Raw genomic sequence first — 16,997 nt, 5'->3', positions numbered from 1 at the left:
AATATAGATATAATATTAAAATCTTGAAACTTTAATTTTAATCATAACCCTAACAATTTATAACTATAATTCTAATTCACCCTTATTTCTATAAATTTGAAAAATAAAGACTAATATTAATTTATAAAGTCAGTATTTATTTACATTTATCATGTTTGCAATTTCTTTGCTTCCCCAACACTCCTTTTATCGTCTTACAGCTTACTATAGAGCCTTGTTTTGTAAAACCTATATCCTTACAAGTTTTTTGTTTGTTTTGTTTTGTTTTTTCTAAGTAAAATTTTGTGGTTTAAAACTGTCCAAAACCTTTTGACACGGAAATCTCTCATCTTTATTCTTTAAATGAAGGATGCTTTTGATGAACATAGATTTTTATTTGATAGTTATTGTCCTTTAGTTTCTTACAGAAGATATTTTACTGCTTTCTGGCTTCCATCATTACTGTCGAGAAGTCCGCTGCCAATGTAAATTTGTTGTCTCTTTTGCATCATGCAATATTAAATACTATATTAAGTATTGTACTTTGAACAATCTAAATGAGGATTACTTTTTAATTATCTTTGAAAGAGTTCATTGGACGTGTTAGTCTGAGAGTTTATATATTTATATATTGTTGTTGTTAAGTGCCAGTCCGTTCCAATCCATAGTGACCCTATCTATATAGGGTTTTTAAGGAGCAGCTGGTGAGTTTGAACAGCTGACTTTGTGGTTCAAACCAGCTTTGAGGTCCAGTGCATTATCCCACAGTGTCACACCAGTATTCCATATACATACATGTGTATGTATATATATGTGTGTGTGCATATACATATATGTATATTCTATTTACATATGGAATATTAGGGTCACTATGATTCAGAACCTACTTGATGGTACTTAACAACAACATGAATACTGTTGTTATTAAGTGCCATAGAGTTGGTTCCGACTCATAGAGACCCTGTATAGGATTTCTAATGAGTGACTGGTGAGTTTGAAGCACTGACCTTGTGGCTCAAACTGATCTTGCAGTCCATTGCATTATCCTGCCAAACCACACCAGGACTCCAACATGTATATGAATATATAATGACCAAGATTTTCCAAAACTGATAAATATGTTTACACACACACACACACATATATATATACACATATATTTAATCAGTTCTGAAAAATAATTATATATTCAAATTTGACTCTTCCTCATTCCTTCTATACTTTGACTTAGAGAACATGAGTTATGTGTAGGCCGAAGTTTCTCACTCTGTCCTTTTAGGCCATTTAATATTTCCTTAGTATTTTTTAACTCTATGACTGTGTTTTAGTCTGAATTAATTTTTATATCTCATTTCTAATTAATTGGTTTTCTATACCTTTTTGAACTTTTTACAAACATTTGTGAATGTCTGTACTCCCATTGTTCATAATTTATTGTATTTTATAGAATTTAATTTTTAATTTAATACTATATTTTTAAAGTCTTTACAAATTTGATTAACTTTCTATTAACTTTTTCTTATTTTTTGTGTGTGCCTAATTATTTTCTAATATGAGTTCATCTTCTTTGGAACTTTGTGGGAGCTCTTTCAGGCTTTGAAGGTCCTGGTGTGGTGCTGAAGCAGAAGCTAACCACAAGGTTGTTGACTCAAACCCACCAGAGATTCCTAGGAAACTCTATACAGGGTCACTATGAATCGGAACTGATTGGATAGCACTTAACAACTCTAAGGTCTTAGTCCAAAGCTAATTCATCCTGCTAATTTCTCCTAGATTTTAGGAGTAGTCATAAACCTGGTACCATTTTAAAATAAAGTTTTAGCTTAAGACATTTTGTACTCACATGTAAAATGTAACTGGAAAATTCTAGTGAATTCTAGTGATTGTGAATAAATTTTCTGATAAGATTTTGAATTCAGTCAGTTTTTGTTGTTTTTTCTTCTCCAATACAAAACACCTCTTTCTATGGGGTAGGTTTATTTCTACTTCATCCATAGCACCAAAGGGTGTTCTTTTTGCCAGCTTAGCTTTATGCAGTGGTTTCCTGTTAGACTCTCTTCTTTGGACCAGTTCCAACTCTCATGTTCCTCTATTATGGCCCCAGACATTGATTTTTAATAAAAAAGATCTTGACTGCTGTCTCTCAAGGTTCTTGCTATCAGTTTTTTCTTTTTTCTGATATTATTATTTCCTTTCTTTTCTACATTGATGATATACTTAAGATATTTTAGTGGTTCTTTTTCTTTTCAGTGTAAGTGTTGTTCATACTATCTAGACACTGTCAGACATGTAATTTATTGAACTTAATTTAATATTTAGTTTGATATTAATTAAGCATTGCTGCAAGTGACTAATATTACTCTACAACATTAATTTTTATTTGAAAAATGAAAGTGTTTCTCCTATATTCTTTGATAGTTACCAGGGGTGGGAGAAAAAGGGAAGTTAAAAAGTATAAATAAAATAAATAAAACAAAATGTTTCTCCTAAATGATTATAGGTTCTCTACAAGAGCTTATACATTTAAGTGATATGCCTTTTGTTTAATTAACTATTAATTTAGATGTTTTTCCTTTATTTTGTTTTGCTTTATAGCTACCTTAGATTTATTCTAATTTTCTATCTGTTCCTAATTCTTTCCTCCTTCAGAATATAATTGCTTTCCTTCTCTTTGAAAGATTACCTTATAACTTTTTTTAAATTTCTCTTGTAATTATTCAGAAACTTCCTATGAATTGATATTTAATAATTTTCTAATGTGTTACTTTTATTAACTTTGTCACCCTAAATGGTATAACAGTACTATTTAGATACAGGAACTATAATATAGTCACTTCATAAACAAGACAATGCTGAATGGCTGATTACGTATTTTCAAAACACTGAATGATTATCTAGTGACAGAAGAGATATGTACTTTTTCTTATTTGAGTATAGTTGGAAAAGATTTATTTAAATCTAAATTGAGGTTTTTTTCCCTTCCAGCTTTTCAACACATCATTATTTGAACCAACTGCTCCTGGATATGAAAATATTTCTGATGTTGTACCACCTTTCAGTGCCTTCTCTCCTCAGGGAATGCCAGAGGTAAAACTGGACTAAAGGAAATGAAAGCAGCAACAGAACTTCCACCACTAATTAAAAGGCAAAATGTAATTTTCAGGAGACCTGGCACAGGGGTTCAAGCACATGACTGCTTACTGAAAGCTCAGTTGTTTGAAGCCACTAGCCACTCTACAGGAAAAAGATGAGGCAGTCTGCCTCTGTACAGATTTGCAGCCTTGGAAGCCCAGAGGGTATTTCTACTCTGCCCTTATAGGGTTGTTATGAGTTGAAATTGACTTGAAGACAATAAGTTTGGTGTAGTGCAGTTTAAAGTCATTTTATACATCATCCAAACTATACTCTTTACATATTTAACGTTTTACATTAAAAATAACTTAGAAACATTGCTTCTACATTTTAAAAAAATGTTGTCGAATGCAGTCAAGTCAGTTCTGACTCATGTGCCCCTGCATAAGGTTTTCAAGGAATAACTGGTGGATTTGAACTGCCAATTTGTGGTTAGTAGTCAAGTGCTTATCTTATAGTGCTACAACAGGACCCACAGTTTCTATAAGTGGTAGTAAGATAGGAACTGGATGGTGAACCACAAGCTAGATAGTTTGATCCCACCAGCCACTCCACAAAAGAAAGATGAGACTTTCTGCTCCTGTACAGATTTACAGCCTCAGAAACCCTATACAGAGTCCCAAAGAGTTGAAACTGATATAATGGCACTTAGCAACAACTGGTGATACTTATTCTGCTGGTTCAAGGACTGCCCTTTGTAAACCACTGGTCTTGTTTCTCTATTCTGTTTCTTTTAACAAGGACAGGGAGATTAGAACTTGAAAGAAAACAGTGAACATACTAGCTCACAGTGCAAGATTGTATTCGTCCCAGTCAAAAAACAATGGTACAGTGTAAAGTATACAAGAAGGTCATTGTCTGAAAACAAAGCTTTTTTCTAACTAACAAGGACAACTTGCATTTGAGAAGTACTGAGAGGGCTTATCTAGAACACTTGTTTTCATTTTCAGAGTATGCTATCATTTTGTAAACTAATAGTTTTTCCAATACTCTCTCCATCATAGTTTGTTTTAATAGGATTGTTTCTTTATCAAACTAGAGCCACAATTTAGAGACATTTAAAGAAATAGATGGTCATACTGAGGATAAGTTTAAAGTAGAATTCTTACATGAAAAATTAATTTATTGAAGCCAAATTGGCTAATGACTGTTGTTATAAAGGGTTATCAAGTCAGTTCTGATTCATAGGCATCCTATATAAGGATTTCCAAGGAGTGGCTGGTGGGTTTGAACTGTTGACCTTGTGGTTAGCAGTCCAGTGCTTATCCTACAGCACCACATTTAAAATCAAATGAGAATGAGCTCAAGAGATGCTTAACAATTATGAATAAAACATAACGTGTTTTTATTAAGTGTCGTGGAGTCAGTTGCAGCTCATAGTGACTCTGAACTGCAAGGCTGGCAATTCAAACTCACCAGCGCTTCTTGGAAACACTATATAACGTTGATATGAATTGGAACCGACTCAATGGCACTTAACAATAACAACAACAACGTGGCTAGAAATGACATTAAATAATTCACTGTGTCACACTATCTAATTACCTTCTTGACTCACCAAGTCCTCCTATGAGGGATATGTGAGACTTGGTTATGCGTTGGGCTTTGTTGTAGTTGTTAGGTGCCATTGAATCAGTACCAACTCAGCAACTCTATGCACAAAACAGAGAAACACTGCATGGTCCTGCACCAACCTTGCATTGGGCTATTAACCATAATGTCAGCAGTTCAAATCTGCTAAACTACTCCTCAGGGAAAAGATGAGGCTTTCTGCTCCTGTAAAGATTTACTGCCTTGGAAACCCCCTATACAGGATTGCTGTGAGTCAGAAGTGACTTGAATACACACCACCACCACCACCATTTCATTTTGGAGTCTTGGTGTGATGCTGTAGCATAAGGACTAGAACACAAGTCTTGTTTGAACTGCAGAGTCAGCGGCTCGAACTCACCAGTCGCTCCTTGAAAACCCTATACAGGATCGCTATGAGTTAGAACTGACTCATCGGCGCTTAGCAACACCTTGCCCTTTTTGAGTGCCCTCTTTCAAAGATATGAAATAGTCCTCTTTGGGAGAAACTCCTTTTGTAGTAAATCATTTCTTGATCTCAACAGGGTGATCTAGTGTACGTGAATTATGCACGTACTGAAGACTTCTTTAAACTGGAACGGGACTTGAAAATCAATTGCTCTGGAAAAATTGTCATTGCCAGATATGGGAAGATTTTCAGAGGAAATAAGGTAAAAATAATATCTTCCTGAAATATACATATCTTGTGTGAGACGAACCATCTCCTTCAAACCGTCTAAGGACCACCATCCTCTCCTGTTATGTAACATGCCCATCTTATATGAAGGACACATCTATTAGCTTACAGGCAGGGGTTCGTTTAATTTGGCCAGTGCAGAAGTTGATGGTGAGCAAATTGTTCTTTAGCTACATGTTATGCCTGTGTCCTGAGAAGAAGAATACACTGTGTTTGTTGTGAAACTTCAGTATCTGTTTTTTAAATATTATTCCACACATACTTACTAAAGTAAATTTTTGTATGAGTTGCTATCATAGGCAGTAAAGGAGACTGATTTATTTACTCATTGAAACTTTTGATTGTGAATTGAATGAAGGTTTACAGAGCAGATCATCAATTTTCTATCCCACAAGTCACACACTTTGTTTCAACTCAATGACTGAAATCCCTTCCCTGTAACAACAGTAATCCCAATTCTCCTGGTGGGTCTTAGGTTCCTTTCTGCTGTCCCTCCTAATTCCTCTGAACCTTGTCCCCAGGGAAATGGTGCCCTTTTGATGCTGAATGGCCAACTACACCCAAGGTCCCTGGTCTCAGGTTCCTTCAGTCTCTTTCTGTCCACCAAGCTTGGTCTTTTTTTTAAATATAACTTTCAGTTTTGTTCCATATTTGTTGTTGTTGTTAAGTGCTGTTAAGTTGATTCCAACTCATAGAGACCCTGTATAGGGCTTCCAAGGAGCAGCTGGTGAGCTTGAACTGCTGACCTTGCAGTTCAACCACCTTGCAGTCCAGAGCATTAATCCACAGCACCACATCAGGACTCCATTCCACATTAGTCAGACTGATTTATAGTTAACTTTTAAAAATTGCTGTCACTTGGTATGTTGCTGTATTTTGTTGTTTAAATGGGGGATTAAATTTCAATTGTATTTCTCCCTTTTCAGCCATAGAAAAACAGGAATTTGGCTTGTGGTCTACTTGATTATTGTGTTTCTAGACTAGTGTGTTGTTGTTAAGTGCTGTTGAGTCGATTTTGACCCATAGTGACCCTGCACAGCTGAGGTAAGAAACAGCAAATATTCAATACCATTAAGATGGAAATTTCCCAAAGTCATCTGCTCTGAAGAATAGCTCAGTTCAACTAACCAGAACTAACCCCCTGCTGTTGAATCGTAGCAATCTAGAGACAGAAAAGATCTGCCCTACAATAGTATTTCCAAGACTGTAAATTTGCACAGAAGCAGACTGCCACATCTTTCTCCTGCAGAGAAGCTAGTGGATGTGCATTCCTGACACTTCCCTTTCAGTTATCAGTCAAGGGCTTTACCCAGTGTGTCATCAAGGCTCCTAGCCCAGCTCCAGAACTTTGTTTTTAGCAGAGGTGGGTGGGGGTGGAAATCAATTCTCTGAGAGATGTCTGTTGGTATCGACCTTACAGTAAAGGATTGGAGATGATATTCAGCTAGTTTTAAAGTATTATTTTGAAAACTGATTTTACCATATCTGGAACAACTAACTTGCATTAAGATACTGTTTTATAGATTAAAAATGCCCAACTGGCAGGGGCCAAAGGAGTCATCCTGTACTCAGACCCAGCTGATTACTTTGTTCCCGGGATTAAGCCCTACCCAAATGGTTGGAATCTTCCTGGAGGTGGCGTCCAGCGTGGAAATATCTTAAATCTTAATGGTGCAGGAGACCCTCTCACACCAGGTTATCCAGCGAATGGTGAGTGATCAGGACTCAGTTATTAAAATGACAACAGCAACAACAAAACCAGTTATGAAATTGAATCCAACTCCTAGCAACTCCATATACGTCAGACTAGAGCTGTGTCTGTAGGGTTTTCACTGGGTGATTTTTCATAAATAGATCACCAGTCATTTTTTCTTACAAGGTGCCTCTGAGTGGACTGAACTTCCAGTGTTCCAATTAGCAGCAGAGTACAATAACCATTTGCACCATCCAGACACTCTTCAAACATCTTCTTGTTCTTACTAGGTGCTGTAAAGTCAATTCTGACTCATAGCAACTCCATGTGAGACAGTAGAACTGCCAAAGGGTTTTCTGTTATAATCTTTATGGGATTGTTTGGATTTTCCTCTGTGGAGTCACTGAATAGATTTGAACTGCAAACTTTAGACTCAGCAGTGTGTGCTTAACCACTAAACCACAGGCTTCTCCTGCCGTCGTCATTGTTGTTGTTACTAGGTGCTGTCAAGTCATTTTTGACTCCTGGAGACCTTTTGAGCAACAGAACCAAACATTCCCAGGTCTTAGACCATCCTCACTACTGGGTTGCTGTCCTTGGGCCCATTGTTGCAGTCTCTGTGTCACCTCATCTTGAAGATCTTATTCCTCTTTTGTGCTGACCTTCCACTTTGTGGAAGCATCATGTCCAAAATATGCATGATAGCAAGTCCAAAGGATGCGTGTGCGATGAAGTCTTGCCATTCTCACTTCTAAGGAGCATTCTGGCTGTATTTCTTCCATGATATATTTCTGGAAGTTCATGATATATTCAATATTCAGTATTCAATCTTCCTTACTCTTTGTTCTGCTTTCACAACTGTATAAGGCAGTTGAAAATACCATGACTTATGTCTTATTCTAGGAGGAAATTACCACAAACTTAGAGTAACATAAAAAGAGGTTTTATCCAGCATATAAGAAACAAAGAGAGAAACAAAAGGTAGGAAAATGCATTGTCGGTTCATCAGAAACAGTCTCTGTCCGAGTTCAAATTTTACAAAACCATCTGTATCCAATAGTATATAAAGGTAAAAGAAAATTTCTAAAGGTAGCTTGTTTCCATGTTGTTATTAGGTGCCATCAAGTTGGTGCCAACTCATAGCAACTCTGTGCACAACAGAACAAAACACTGCCCAGTCCTGCACCAAGCTCACAATTATTGCTATGATTGAGCCCATTGCTACTGCCAGTCCATCTCATTAGGGGTCTTCCTCTTTTTCTCTGACCCTCCACTTGATCAAACATGATGTCCTTTTCAGGGACCCAGTCCCTCCTGATAATATGTCCAAAGTATGAGAGAGGAAGTCTGGTCATCCTGGTTTCCAAGGAGCAATCTAGCTGTACTTCTTTTAACACAGATTCGTTTAATCTTTTGGCAGTCCATGGTACTTTTAATATTCTCCTCCAACACTATAACTCAAATGCATCAAATCTTCTACGGTCTTCCTTATTTACTATCCAACTTTTGCATGCATATGTTTGCTATGTTAAGTGCCGTTGAGTTGGTTCAGACCCATAGCGACCCTGTATAGGGTTTCCTAGGAGTGTCTGGTGAGCTTGAACCGCTGACCTTGCAGTGAAAACAGCTTTTCAGTCTGGCACATTAAATACCATGGTTTGGGTCAGGTGTACCTCTGTCCTCAAACTGATATCTTGACATCTTTGCTCTTCAACACTTTAAAGAAGTCTTGTGTGGCAGATTTGCCTAATGCAATACTCCATAGATATGCTGAAATTATTGAATGACAGTGAATGTGATGGCTTTTAATAGATCAAAGGCACAATGCTGCAGAAGCAATTGTCAGAGGTGTCTTCAAGTCCAACAGGTTAAGAATAATGAAAGAAGATAATTGGATAACTGCTCTTCAATTGGAATCCTGGTATGGCCCTGTAGGAGTTTGAACCATGGGGTTGGTGGTTCAAACTCACCAGTTGCTCCTCAGAAACCTATAGGTTGCTATGATTCAGAACCCATTCAAAGGCACTTACCAACAACAACAACAAGCCCTTCATCTGCATGTGTTTGTCAAGAGCCAGAGCCTCCTGAGCTGAGATTCTTAGGCCCTTTTCATAAACACTTGTGAAGTTTTTATCTCTTCTGAGTGCTAAATATTCCTTCCCTAGTCCTTGGGAATTCTCACATTGACTGTAGTAGGAATATCAAAATGTTTCAGATACTCCAGGTGACACTAAGGTTCAAAGATGGAATCAGAGTGCTGATTTCAAGCCTTTAGATTTCAGCTCTTAGGGCAGTTTTCAAGGTGAGATCTTTGCTCTTCATCCCTTTTAAGAGGTTTGGTTTATTGCAGCAGATTTTCCCATTGTATTACAGTTGTTTAATTATTTGACTGCTGCTTCCATGTGCATTGACTGTAGACCATCATGGTTGTGGTGATAATTGTAGTTGCGTACCATTGAGTCAGTTCAGACTCATGGCAACCCTGTAATCTCTACGGGCAAAAACAAAACAAAACACCTCATCTTTCTGCTGTGGAGAAGCTGGTGGGTTTGAGCATCTGACCTTGTCATTACTAGTCCAACACGTAATCCAGTGTGATACTAGTGCTACTTGTATATCATCATAGATGTTATTGTTGTTGTTATTAAGTACTGTCAAGTTGGTTCTGACTCATAGTGACCCTGCATAGGGTTTCTGTGGAGCAGCTGGTGTGTTTGAATTGCCTACTTTATGGTTCACAGTCATTGTAGAGAACCTAGAAGAATAAAATGAAATAAGTGATTTTATTAAAGGGTATCCTTTGGTACTTAATTAAATTATATATATTTGGGCATTATTTTACGTTTGAGAAGTAAATTAAAGAGTTCAGAATTTTGACAAATGTTGGTTTAAGCCCTTACTTGAAATACTTAGGCTTGATGGTGCACAACACTCCTCATCTATACAGAATACAGGGAACAAGAATACACATATATTTTCATCACAATGATTGAATATTCATGCTGTTGTTGTTATTAAGTGCTGCAGGTCAGTTCCAACTCATAGTGACCCTGTATGGGGTTCCAAGGAACAGCTGGTGGGGTTGAACTGCCAACCTTGTAGTTAGCAATCCATTGCTTAATATAAATAGTTTTATGCAATCTCAATTCAGATTTTATTCCCAATTTAATTTGAGTCAGATCACATTCTGTTGTTAAGTTCCCTCAAAGTTTGTGATTTTTCCAGTTATGGATAAGGGACAAAAAAAAGATCAGCATTATAACAACCCCCTGAAAAAATTTACTATATTTCTGCTATATAAAGATAGTAGTGATAACAATCATGAAACATTTTCCAAATTTTCTAAATGCCAGGCTTTTCCTTTTCCTAACAGGTTTTACAAAAGAGAGGAATATTAAACTAGGAGAGTCCACCTGAGGTCACCCAAAGTACACATTCTTTTTTTATGCTGAAATGCTTTCTTGTAAAACAGGATAGATCATTAACAAAAGGAGCTAACTTATTTTAAAACTACTCAACTATTTGATGATGCTTAAGAAAAATCTGTGATCATTAAGTTTCTGTTTTTTAAAACTAAGGTTGTATAACTTGCATAAAAGTTTGCCAAAGTGTTTGGTACATTTGTATATTTATTCTTCATCTAGTTTCCTCATCAATCTCTTGAGTTAATGCATTTTTTACTTAGTAAAATCTTCTTGGAACACAATACCTTCTTATGATTCTTTGTGGGGAGATGGAAAGGAAACAGCAATATTATGTATGACTTGCTGTTGTTGTGATGTGCTTTGGAGTAGGTTAGGACTCATAGTGACCCTGTACAGGGTTTCCAAGGCTGTAAATCTTTACGGGAACAGAAAGCCTCATCTTTCTCCTGTAGAACAGCTGGTAGTTTCAAACTGCTGACTGTGAGGTTCACAGCCCGAATCATAACCACTACACTACCAGAACTCCTTTCATATATGATTATTACTTGTTAATAAGATTACACTAATCCTGGTGTGGTGGTGTGGCATAAGCACTGTACTACTAACCGAAATGTTGGTGGATCAAACTCACCAGTTGCTCCTTGGAAACCCTGTACAGGTTGCTATTAGTCAACTGACTCCATAGCACTTAATAACAAAAACAACAATATACTGAAAGTTTATATTTTATTGGGGGGGAGAAGACATCTTTTTATTCTCAAAAATCATGGTGAAAAATTAAGAATTACTAAAATTTTTCTTTTTATGATACTCAAAGGGAGCACAGATTGGTTTAAAATTAGGAAAGGTATACAACAGGGTTGTATACTTTCACCATACTTATTCAAACTGTATGCTGAAAAATAATCTGAGAAGTTGGGTTCTATGGAGAAAAACATGGCATCAGGATTGGAGGAAGACTCATTAACAATCTGCGGTACGCAGATGACACAACATTGCTTTCTGAAAGCGAAGAGGACTTAAACACTTATTGATGAAGATCAAAGATCACAGCCTTCGATCTGGATTGCATCTCAATGTCAAGAAAACAAAAATCCTCACCACTAGACCAATAAATAACATCACGATAAATGGCGAAAATATTGAAGTTGTCAAAGACTTCATGGAAGCAGCAGTCAGGAAATCAAACAACATATTGCATTAGGCAAATCTGCTGCACAAGACCTTTTCAAAGTGTTGAAGAGCAAAGACATCAGTTTGAGGACTAAGGTGGGCCTGACTCAAGAGTTTATTTTCTGATACAGGGATCGAGGCATAGGCTGAAGAGGGATAATAATACTAAGATTCTTGACTGTCTTATGAATCAAAATTGTTTTCCCTTGCCTACTATTGTAAATTAGACATTTGAGTGGGATAGAAAGGAATGTTAGGAAACATGATTACAGAAACTTGTAAACCCATCTTCAGCCTATAGCTGATTGGAATACCTAAAAGGTCCCCACTAAATAGTTTTCACCTTGTCTAAATGGGTCTGGTGAAAAGAGATGGGGTTAAGATTGTTATGATTCAACTGTGAGTAATTGTTATCATGACTAATTATGACTGCCACAATTGTAAAGGTAGAAGTTTTGTAACAGAAGACCCTAGGACCATCAAGGGAGAGGAGCACAAGTGGAATATAGGACCCTATCCAGAGAAGCAGCAACACTAGAGATGGAGGCAGAGATAGGGACATGGAGAGAAGGAGCAGCTGAGGACTCTAGATTCATGGAAAGACAGAGACTGAGAGCTGGCGGCCAGGAGGCAGACTTGCAGAATGTGCCCTTTGGTGGTTTAAATTATTATATATGTGTGAGTGTTTAAAAAAAAAAGTTATAATGAATAGAAATACTATTAACTGATGATATATGGAGGGGATTATAATCATTGTAATTAAACAAACAATATGATTTATTTAATGTAAAACTGATGATCTGCCCTGTGAATTTTCACTCAATTCACAATAAAAGCGTTTTTCTTTAAAAAGAGGTTATTTTCAATAACCACATATGCATGCAAAAGTTGGACAGTGAATCAGGAAGAGCATAGAAGAATTGATGCTCTTGAAATATGGTGTTGGTGGAAACTATTGAAAGTGCCATGGGCTGCCAAAAGAACATATAGATCTGTTTTGGATGAAATACAGTCTTCGTCTCATATTTTGGGCATATTATCAGAAGGGACCAGTCACTGGAGAAGAATATCAAGTTTGGTAAGGTTGAAGGTCAGAGAAAAAGAGGAAGACCCCCAGCTAGATGGATTGGCAAAGTGGCAGCATCAATGGGCTCAAGTGTGGCAACAATTGTGAGGTTGGCCAAGGACCGGACAGTTATTGGTTCTGTTGGTCACAGTGTCGTTATGAATCGGTACCGATTTGATGGCACCTAACAGTAACAACAACAGACAACAAAATGATCCTCAAAATTACATATTGTGAATTTGGTGTTGGTAGTTATTATGTGCCTTGGAGTAGGTTCTGGTTCACAGGGATGCTATAGAGTTTCTGAGGCTGCAAATCTTTACAAGTGCAGAAAACCTCTTCTTTCTTCTGAGAAACATTTAAACTGCTGATCTTGAAGTTAGCAGCCACATTCAATCACTATGGTACCAGAGCTTCTCAATGAGATTTTTAACTGGTAAGAAATCATAATCTCCCTTTATGTTAATGCTTTTTAAATTCTGTCTGCCCTATTCTCTTTTTCCTTTTAATATTACTTCTTATTATAAAATTTCTAACTTACCCAAAATTAGAGTCCTGGTATAGTGCTTTAGGATAAGCACTGAACAACTTTTGTTCTGCTGTGCATGGGGTCGCTATGAGTCGGTTACAACTCGATGGCACCTGACAACAACAACAACAACCATAAGGTTGTTTGCACAAACCCACCAGTCCATTCTAGGAAACACTGTACAGGGTTGCTATGTGTGAGAACCAACTTGACGGCACATAACAATATTTTGGCATTCTTGTTTCATGTATCAGTTCACCTTTTTGATTATTATGTCAGAGATTTTGCAGCATATCATATCATTGTGTCATTTTACCCATGAAAAGAAAATGCTTTTTCAATTTTATTACTATTGTTATTGTTAAGTGCTGTTGAATTTGTTCCGACTCATAGAAACCCTGTATAGTATTTCCGAGGAGTAACTGGTGGGTTTGAACTACCAACCTTACGGTTAACAATCCAGTGGTTATCTTACAGCACCACATTTTGTTGTTTGTTGTGAGGTGCCATCGAGTAGGTACTGACTCATAGCGACCCTGTGCACAGTGGAATGAAACAGTGCCCAGGCCTGCACTAACCTCACAATCATTGATACATTTTAACCCCTTTCTGCTGCCAATGTGCCAATCCATCTCATTGGGGTCTTCCTCTTTTCTTTGATCCTCCACCTTACCAAACATGATATCTTTCATCAGTGATAGATCCCTCCTGATAATATATTCGAAGTATGTGAGATGGACGAAGTCTGACCATCCTGATTTCCAAGAAGCATTGTGGCTGTACCTCTTCCAACACAGATTGACTTGTTCTTTTGGAAGCCCATGGTACTATTAATATTCTCCTCCAGCACATAACTCAAATGAATCAATTCTCCTATGGTCTTCCTTATTCACTGTCGCAACTTTTGCATGCATATGAGGTTATTGAAAATAGCATGATTGGGTCAGGCAAACCTTTGTCCTCAAACTGACATCTTTTCTCTTCAAAGTTTTAAAGAGGTCTTGTGTAGAAGATTTATCTAATGCAATAAATATGTCGTTTGATTTCTTGACTACTGCTTCCATGAGTGTTGTGGTCAACAGTCCAGTGCTTATCCTGTGGCACCAAGCTAAGACTCCAAAGTTCCAAAGTCTTATTTGTTGTTGCTGCTAAGTGCCCTGGAGTGAATTCTGACTCATAGCATAGGGTTTCTGAAGAGCAGCTGGTGGGTTTGAACTGCCGGACTCTGGTTTGCAGTACAGTGCTTGTCCTACATTGGCACACCAGGTTTCCACAGTCTCTTAACTCCCACCAGATGATTCCATTTGGGCTGTGCAAGTAGGGTGTACAGGATTCTAGCTCTAGGATTGGTTAGTTTTGTCCTACTAGATTCAAAGTAGCAGGAAATTGATGATCCCAGGGACCGTTAAGAAAGAAGAGTCATTAGCAGAGAGTGTGAGATCCCTTCCTGAAAAAGCAGTGAAATGAAACAGAACAGCTAGCTGTTGGCTTCCTGGCTAATGAACAGAGTAAAGCTGAGTGCATACAGGCGGGATGTGGCTTCCAGAATGTGCCCTGTGGGCATTTACAGACTGGTTACAGGAGTTTTTTAATACTTGTGGGAGGAGGACAGAGGCCGAGAGACCCCATGGCTGAGAGGATGAAGGCAAGAGCAAGGCATAACTACAGTACCATAGAGAAGAGGCATTTCTGATGAGAGACCTGCTGCATCCTGAGTTGTTTCTGATCCTGAATTATATATTTCTCACTTGATTAATAAACCCCATAACCATGAGTATTGTCTGGGAGTTCTCTGTGGCCTTTGCAACAAATTATTGAATCCATTGTTATTGTGGCTAAATGCCATCAAGGCAGTTCCAACTCATAGCAACACTGTAAAGGGTTTCTGAGACGCAGCTAGTGGGTTTGAACCACTGCTCTTGGAGTGAGCAGTCCAATGATGATCCTATAGTGCCACACCTAATATAGCAGGGAGTCCTGTTATGATGCTATAGGATAAAGCACTGGACTGCTAGTCCCAAGGTCAATGGTTCAAACCCACCTGTTAGTCACTCCTCAGAAACCCTATATAGGATCACTTTGAGTTGGAACCAACTCTATGGCATTTAACAACATGTCTAATTTTCGGCTTCTCTTTAAATTTCAAGAGTTCTCTAAAGTTAACAAAACATTTTACTTTCTTATCAGCAATATAGGAGAGCATCCAGTGCTCCATATTCTTGTTAAAATTGTTAGACTTTTTTCTTTAACAGTTATAATAAAGATGGCATAATAATGTAATTAATGTGTTTTAGAGAAAACTTTTTGGAAAGGACTGAATTTTTAGATTAAAAACTTGAAATTTTTCCCCCAGAATATGCTTACAGACGTGGAATTTCAGAGGCTGTTGGTCTTCCAAGTATTCCTGTTCACCCAATTGGATACCATGATGCACAGAAGCTCCTGGAGTAAGTTTTTAAGAAACAATGGGATGTCTATTTGACTAATTTTCTGTAATGGCATTCTTCTCATTTTATGTTTTTATCAACATTATTTCATACTGAAACTCTCACAAATGGGTAGAGCATAATTTTAGTAACATATTTAAGAACAGTAGTTTTTTCCTACAATATACTGGTGTAAAAGGTTTTAAAGAAAACATCTATAATCGTTGTAACTAGAAAATAAAGATAAGGAGGAAGGAGAGAGAGAGAAGGATCACATGGAGTTGGATGTGAAGTTTCTTTAGGTGGGATATTTACCAGTCAAGTACTCTGGTTAATAAGTTTGATTATCAGTTGCTCCCCATTTGTATAGTAGAATAACTTGATTCCAAAAAATCTCAACGCATTTTACCTCCTATGTTTTGAGCTAATTCAGTCTTTGTAAGCTATTTTATAAATGCAACTACTATTAATACCATTTTGCATTCAAAACACAAAACTCAAAATTGAACTTTGGAAGCATTACAATAACTTATTTGAGTCAAGGAGACTGTGTATATAAATTCCTAATTTGTCATCCATGTTTTCTAATGTATAAGGAAACATCTATAAGATTGAACTTTAGCCTTTAAAAACCAGACAAAACAATAAATATGAAAGCAATAGAAGTAAAATTAAATTAATTCAACACAGCATCTATTAAAAATCCCAACTGACTTTGTATGCAGAAAGCATCGAGCTGAGATTTTTCAAATATTGATAAGCTGATTTAAAAATTCATATGGAAATTCAAAGGACACAGGCTATCCAAAGCAATTTTTAAAAAGAAGAACAAAGTTGAAGGCTTCACATTTCCTGATTTCAAAACTAGTGGACCAATTTGTTTCTTTAACTATATATTTTATTTTTGTTATTTTCTTAGTAACTGTATAACAGATTTTAATTAGTACATTTACTTACAATAATCTAGTTCAGAGTAATACTAAATTTAAATAACATACAAAACATTTGTTTCTATATATAGTTCCTTTCCCTTCCACATTCTTTGTGCTGGTACACTTGACATACATTCCAAAGACCAGATAATTGCACGAGTGTCAGCATTATGTGAAAATGGAGAATGGCCATATCAGAACACAAAATAAAACATGAATGACTACAGTACTATACAACTGCCAAATTACATCATTACATAACTGCCAAATGAGATCACTACATAACTGCTGAATTACATCATTACACAGCTAGCAAATTACATCATTACATAACTGCCAAATGAGATCACTACATAACTGCTGGATTACATCATTA

General features: G+C 36.9%; 1 protein-coding gene across 3 annotated transcripts in view; it reads left to right on the top strand.

Annotated features, from left to right (window-relative positions):
• The window catches only part of FOLH1B (folate hydrolase 1B), a 66,696-nt gene that overhangs the window by 14,926 nt on the left and 34,773 nt on the right, over nucleotides 1-16,997 (top strand). For 2 of the 3 annotated variants that reach the window (XM_006871211.1, XM_006871210.1), the window contains exons 4-7: nucleotides 2,965-3,066; nucleotides 5,226-5,351; nucleotides 6,901-7,087; nucleotides 15,617-15,710. In XM_006871211.1, coding sequence (XP_006871273.1) covers nucleotides 2,965-3,066; nucleotides 5,226-5,351; nucleotides 6,901-7,087; nucleotides 15,617-15,710 — 509 coding nt within the window. The remainder of the gene's footprint in view (nucleotides 1-2,964; nucleotides 3,067-5,225; nucleotides 5,352-6,900; nucleotides 7,088-15,616; nucleotides 15,711-16,997) is intronic. The other variant, XM_006871212.1, reaches the window with a different exon arrangement.

This window comes from Chrysochloris asiatica, unplaced genomic scaffold (assembly GCF_000296735.1).
Source record: "Chrysochloris asiatica unplaced genomic scaffold, ChrAsi1.0 scaffold00163, whole genome shotgun sequence".
NCBI lineage: Eukaryota > Metazoa > Chordata > Mammalia > Afrosoricida > Chrysochloridae > Chrysochloris > Chrysochloris asiatica.
Note: the sequence above shows the minus strand (reverse complement) of the source record. Positions and strands in the feature narration are given on the sequence as shown.